Here is a 7,125-nt window from a genome sequence, read left to right on the forward strand (position 1 = left end):
GACCGGATGCCCATATTTGGGCATGTACATGTCATCCGGACATAGGGTCATAAATCAGACGTTTGACGTGTGACGTCTACTTTATTCTCTCTACTGGGTTTTGGTGAAAGGAGAAAATGTCTCCTAAATTGATGTCTTTTGAGAACTGTGATAGTTATTATGTTCCATAACATCTGCACACAGGCTCCCCAGCCTTAGCTGTGACTGTTAGCGGATTGATCACCAGGAGGTCTTCCAGCTGCGGTGTCTCACATGTCAGGGTCCTGACAGCACTCCATCTGTAATCCTTGATATGTTACCGTTAATGATGGGTGTGATGCTATAGGAGATTATCCCTCTCGTGGTGTGGGGGCTGTTCTTTAGCAAAGAGGGTGGGGTTAAATCCTTTCTGGTTGGCCTGTCCGGGGGTATCGTAGGACAGGTCCACAGTGTTCCCCTCACCCGGCCTGTCTCAGCCCCCAGTATCTATGCTGCAATAGTCTATGTGCTGGGGGGCTAGGTTCAGTCTGCCCTATCTGGTGAAATTCTCCTGTCTTATCTGGTGTCTAATTCTCCCCTCCCGGAGGACCTGAGCCCTTGGACCATGCCTCAGGACCACCTGACCTGATGACTCCTGGCTGTCTCTAGTCCACCTGGTCGTGCTGCTGCTCCAGTTTCAACTGTTCTTCCTGTGGCTATGGAACCCAGACCTGTTCACCGGACGTTCCACCTTGTCCCGGGCCTTCTGTTTTGGACTCTCTCTCTCTCTTTCTTTACCGCACCTGCTGTCTCAACTGCTGAAAGCTCGGCTATGAAAAGCAATCTGACATTTACTTCTGAGGTGCTGACCTGTTTCACCTACAACCACTGATTATTATTTGACCCTGCTGGTCATCTATGAACATTTGAACATCTTGAAGAACCATCTGGCCTTAATGGCCATGTACTCTTATAATCTCAATCCGGCACAGCCAGAAGAGGACTGGCCACCCCTCAGAGCCTGGTTCCTCTATAGGTTTACTAGGTTCTGGCCATACTAGGGAGTTTTTCCTAGCCACGGTGCGTCTATATAAAAATAGATAACTGTGCTTCTCCGAGCATGCACTTCGTATAGCCTAGGACTATAGCCTACGGTATGGATCATTTGATTGAGACCATACTAAACAGCCTACAGACACACTTGATGTTGCGTTTAGTGCGGAGAATCAGAGATGAAGGGCGGCATCGGGAACACATGGAGATATAGCCTAATAAGCAACTCATTCTAAAACAATTAAAAATATTAAAATTACATGACCCTCTTCTGGACTAGATAAAAAACATACTAAAACATCCCCCTGAATTAAATTGAAAACTTTTTCCTCCAGGTCCCTGTTCTGTAAATTACATTACTGTGATTTTACATGACTTTTCCCCATGATGTGTTTTTTTGTATTTTTCTCTGGTTTAAGTAATATGATATAACACTTTGGACCAAATATACAGAAAAGCAACCCAAAACTGGAGGCCAAAATGGCAAATATCTCCACAGCTACTGTGAACTTCCCAGGAGAGCTGACATAAGCTGGTATAAAGGTGATCCAGACTGCACAGAATATGAGCATGCTGAAGGTGATGAATTTGGCCTCACTGAAGTTATCAGGCAGCTTTCGAGCCAGAAAAGCCAGCACAAAGCACAAGAGAGCCAGGAGTCCTATATACCCCAACACAGCCCAGAAACCAATAGCTGAACCCACATCACACTCTAGAATGACCTTTTCAGTGGCGTGGGCTGTGTTTTTGACTGGGACTGAAGGAGCTAGTGCTAACCAGAGAACACATATAACCACCTGTAGGAGGGTACAGCTGAACACACTGAATCTCTGGAGAGGAATAGTGCACTGGGGAACTGTATTGCCTGGCATTGTGGCCTGGAAAGCTATCACCACCGCTATGGTCTTTGCCAGGACGCAGGACATACACAGAGCAAAGGTGATCCCAAATGCTGTGTGGCGCAACATACAGGACCACTCAGAGGGACGGCCAATGAAAGTAAGAGAACACAGAAAACACAGAGTCAAGGAGAAGAGCAGCAGGAAGCTCAGCTCAGAGTTGCTGGCCTTGACAATCGGAGTCTCTCGGAAACAAAAGAAGATCAATGACACCACTATGGTTAAACACGCTCCAACCAATGAGATTGCAGCCAGGAGGATTCCCATAGTTTCGTCAAATGAGAGAAATTCCACCACCTTTGGGACACAGCGACTCTTGTCTCCGTTGGACCAGTATTCCAGGGAACACTGTGTGCATTTAGCTGAGTCTACAAGGAAAACGCTATAGTCAATCTGATCTATAGTCACGTTGTGTATTATATTCTAGAAGATAACACATTCTACATTTTATGTATCTTTTTGGTAAGTGGATTTGGTTAGTATCAGTCAGAGCGATATCAGAGGCCGCTAGTGGCCCCCAGAGCAAAAATACATGTTGCTTAGGGATCCCAGAAGGCTACACTCTTAGAAAAAACATGCTATCTAGAACCTAAAGGGATTCTTTCGGTGGTCCCCATAGGGGAACCCTTTCAAGAACACTATTTGGTTCCAGGTAGAACCATTTTGTGTTCCATTTAAAACGTTTTCCATAGAGGGTTCTACATGGAACACAAAAGAGTTCAACCTGGAACCAAAAAGGGTTATCCTATGGGGACACCCGAAGAACCCCTTTGGAACCCTTTTTTCTAAGAGTATGTGGCCGGCGGTGGTATCAGTTGTCTCACCTGTTAGGTTGCTGATCTCTCCAGCAGCACAGGGGATACAGGAAAAACAGCAGACTGGCATTCCTTTGATCTCTGCTTGGCGGTACCCTGGGAGGCAGCTGTCACTACACACAGACCGAGGCCTCTGAAACACAATACAACAGCTGCTCACTCCCTCATCCTGTCTCTCTCTCTCTCTTTACTCCTTCACTCACATTATTAAACCCATTGGTTACACATTGGTTACACATTACCCATTGGTTACCCATTGGTTACACATTGGTTCAATTCATTCTCACAGTATGTGTCAACAGATTTCTACCATCAATTAAAATATATTTAATGTAACAATCTGTATTTTGTTTAAGTACCTGTACTTGCTACCATGTGTTTTCTGTGTAACTGTGTACCTTTAAGGGATTGCCAGCCCATACAATCTGTATCCCATTCATGGCAAACTGGTCTCCTTTTGGGAGAGAGGCATTGTAATTCCCCACAGTGACAAACACAGTCTCTCCTGCCTGGTCTCTCTGCCAGTTAACCAGCTCATAGATGGCTGTGGGGTCTCCGTTCTCATCAAAATAAACTCTCTCCCCAGACTTCATGGTGAAGTTTACGTCTCGCAGGTATCTCAACACCTGCATGAGTTAAAATAATCAACATGTACTGATAGTGTAAAATACATACACAACACTGTCCCCATCGGAGAACGCTTTTTGGTTCACGGTAGAATCATTTTTGGTTCCAGGTAGAACCCTTTGGGTTCCAGGTAGAACCCTCTATGGAAATGATTTTATATGGAACCCAAAGTGTTCTACCTGGTACCAAAAAGGGTTCCTCAAAGTGTTCTCCTATGGGGACAGCTGAAGAACCCTTTATGTTCTAGATAGCACCTTTTTTCTAAGACTATAATTCAAGTACTTTAGAAATAACATTGTGTGATTGTAAATATTTGGCAATTTCATAAAACCTGTCAGTCAATTTTCAAATCTGTTGAACAAAATGAACTTTTGGTGGCCGATAGAGGCAGCCACTCACCTGTCCTGGCTCGATGCTGTCTCTGTGTGCACAGTTGCTATTCCCACCTTGGCCTTCACCTTGCCTGCAGGTCAGCAGGTCATGTATGGAGTGGGCCACAGCATACACTGCCTTATACACATTATTAGAGAACCTCAGCGCGGATGTGTCAGTAAAGGGGTTAATGATTTCCTCTAGTCTCTCAGACCCAGAGCACTGACTCTGCCTAGGCCCATTCTCTTTCTCCTGCTGAGGGGAAAACCTGCAGCTGAACGTGTTCTCCCAGAACTCTCTGAGCAGGGTGTTGTTTGGATCCTGGGCTGGACCGACCCGGAGCAGGAACTCTCTGAGGCCTGGGATCTTAGACTTACTGATGGTGAATCCCAGAGTACCACTGAGGACAGCAGAGCTCCTCCTAGTGGCCAGGCGATCAATAGTTATCCAGGACTCACTGCCTACCCACTGCAGCCCGGTCAGGTTCTGGGCCAATGCCTCCTCCAGCAGAACATCCATCTCCCACTGGGACAGAAAGGCCACCACAACCTTGGAGCTGGCCCTGCTAATCACCTCAACCACCCTGGCTATCTGCTCCCTGGGGTTGTTCCATAAGATAGCCTCAGAGTACTCTATACACACGTCCTCCAGACTGGCAGCCTCCATGAAGGTCGCCATGCCGTTGTTCCCGTAAGCATTGTCACTTCTAACAGCCCCCACCCAGGTCCATCCAAAGTATTTGACCAGTTGGGCCAGGGCTCTACTTTGGTAGAAGTCACTGGGGATGGTTCTGAAGAAGGAGGGGAACTCCTTTCTATTACTCAGACATGCGCAGGTGGCGAAGTGGCTGATCTAGATAGAACAGGAGGAATAAGACAATAAGTAATCATTTTTCATCAGCCAGAATTGTTCAACTGTATGTGTGACTTCATTACCACTGGTATTTGAAAAGCTCCTGTGGATCGTGACATCACAATAGTGGAGGAAGAATCAGAGGCACCGATGATGGCGTGGACTGCTGATTGGCCAGAGCAGGTCTTTCCCCCCGTCCTCTCCTGACCGTTCATCAGAGCCATAACCGCACGCATGGAGGACAGAGTCGAGCCACAACTATCATATATCCTGTAGCCAATAGAGATGTTGGGGAGCAAAGAACTGCTGTTATTGATCTCTTCGATGGCGAAGATCATGGTCTGAGCTAAATGAAAATCTATGAGGTTCATGCTGCGGAAACAGAAGGGGAACAAAAAGCATTGCATTAGGTTCGTCTGGTAGAAGATGTGAAACTGCAGAAATGACCATGGTCCGATTTCATTGTCAGGTTTAGTTGTTCTTTGAATCTTATGATTCCAATCTTCTTTTCTATTTGTCAAAAAAAAATGGTCAAGTCAATGACACATAAATCCATCACAGAGACTGGGTGACTGTGAAAGAGCTTACCTGGAGCAGATGAGAGGAGTTGGTGTGTCTGTGAAGGAGAGCGGGGGCTCTGAGATTTTGGTGTGGATGGAGAAGGCTCCTCCGATAGTCACGTCTCCTTCCTTGGACAGCATAGGGAACTCTGGTCTTCCCAGTATCCGACAGAGAGCCTCCTCTCCCTCTGCCCAAAATGCTCCTAACACCCCAATCACTACCACCCATAGTAGCTGCATCACACCCTCTCACACACTCTGTAAAAGGCCTCCTAAAGGAATCAGGGAAGACCTGACCCCCACCCCCTAAAATGTCTGGGTTTTATGCATGCTGGAGACTGTGACGCTTTCTTCTAAGCAAATCAGAGAAGGATGAGGTCATAAGGGCTGTGTTTTGGCTGTGCTACTGCCAAAATACACAACACAACTGTTTTTTAACAAAAACCCTGCATTATATATTCAAACCTCTGCATATTTAAGTTTGACCAATGTTGTTATACACATTTCCTGGTGAGTGATAACGAATACAGATTGTGTGTGTTTTAGGACTGCTAATGTCAGCACACAGTATACAGGTGGATGAAGGTGTCATATTCAAGTCCTTTGTGTGTATAGTTGTGCTTCCCTCTCAACCCTGCATGTTTTCCTAAACCTTAGCCTCCAGATGTAATCTCTCAGTGTACACCCTAATCACCAAACCTTATTAGAAAACAGATGTTCACACACCTTGCTCACAAGTTTTTATGGGATATGGGGGAGCATTCCTAACAAACTTAAAACTGAAATATGTCTGATGTTGACTTACTAGTTCAGTATAGGTTGTGTCTCTGATGAGCAGTAGGGTCGTTCAACGACATGAGTCCGATTTGCATCCCTTTAATATTTTAAGTAGAAATTGTGTACAGCCTCTCTCACTGCACACTGACAGTTATCTTTAGGGGACAGACAGTAGACATGATTTACTGTAAATGTTACATGTTTTACTTCAGCAGGGTTTGTTACATAAATATTTTCAATTGCAATATTGAGCCACACATTAAGGAAGGAAAGGATGTTTTATTGTCACATACACCAAATAGGTGTGGTGAAATATGTTGTTTTACAGGGCCAACCATTGTAGTACAGTGCCCATGGAGCAAATTAGGGGTAGCCCTTTTCTGCAGTCAATGGCCAAATCACCCTCTTTGGCCGCATGGGTGGATTGTTACAAATATTTTTCATAATTTCATAATTAATAATGTTTTAGTTTTTTGTGGGGACAAAAAAACAGTGTTTCTACATCAAACAGTTTTGTTATACTTCTGTGATGTACACTACATTTCAAAAAAATATATGGACACCCCTTCAAATGACTGGATTCGGCTATTTCAGCCACACCCATTCCTGACAGGTGTTTAAAAGACATACAATCTCCATAGACAAACAATGGCAGTAGAATGGCCTTACTGAAGAGCTCAGTGACTTTCAACGTGGCACTGTCACAGGATACCACCTTTCCAACAAGTCAGTTCGTCAACACGTTTTCTGGAGTGGTGTAAAGCTCACCGCCATTGGACTGGAGCAGTGGAAACATGTTCTGGAGTGGTGTAAAGCTCACCGCCATTGGACTGGAGCAGTGGAAACATGTTCTGGAGTGGTGTAAAGCTCACCGCCATTGGACTGGAGCAGTGGAAACATGTTCTGGAGTGGTGTAAAGCTCACCACCATTGGGCTGGAGCAGTGGAAACATGTTCTGGAGTGGTGTAAAGCTCACCACCATTGGACTGGAGCAGTGGAAACATGTTCTGGAGTGGTGTAAAGCTCACCGCCATTGGACTGGAGCAGTGGAAACATGTTCTGGAGTGGTGTAAAGCTCACCACCATTGGACTGGAGCAGTGGAAACATGTTCTGGAGTGGTGTAAAGCTCACCGCCATTGGACTGGAGCAGTGGAAACATGTTCTGGAGTGGTGTAAAGCTCACCGCCATTGGACTGGAGCAGTGGAAACAT

The 7,125-nt window shown here is 45.5% G+C and overlaps 1 protein-coding gene across 1 annotated transcript; it reads right to left on the bottom strand.

Moving 5' to 3' along the window:
- Nucleotides 1–1,034: 1,034 nt before the first annotated feature.
- Nucleotides 1,035–5,376, bottom strand: LOC112265736 (extracellular calcium-sensing receptor-like). The gene is made up of 6 exons (XM_024443291.2): nucleotides 5,165–5,376; nucleotides 4,660–4,948; nucleotides 3,752–4,576; nucleotides 3,124–3,351; nucleotides 2,735–2,858; nucleotides 1,035–2,278 (listed from the first exon to the last, which is right to left on the bottom strand). Exons 1-6 carry the CDS (start codon nucleotides 5,374–5,376, stop codon nucleotides 1,368–1,370), a joined length of 2,589 nt encoding a protein of 862 aa, XP_024299059.2. The 3' UTR covers nucleotides 1,035–1,367.
- Between the last annotated feature and the right edge of the window lie 1,749 nt (nucleotides 5,377–7,125).

This window comes from Oncorhynchus tshawytscha, linkage group LG13 (genome assembly GCF_018296145.1).
Source record: "Oncorhynchus tshawytscha isolate Ot180627B linkage group LG13, Otsh_v2.0, whole genome shotgun sequence".
NCBI lineage: Eukaryota > Metazoa > Chordata > Actinopteri > Salmoniformes > Salmonidae > Oncorhynchus > Oncorhynchus tshawytscha.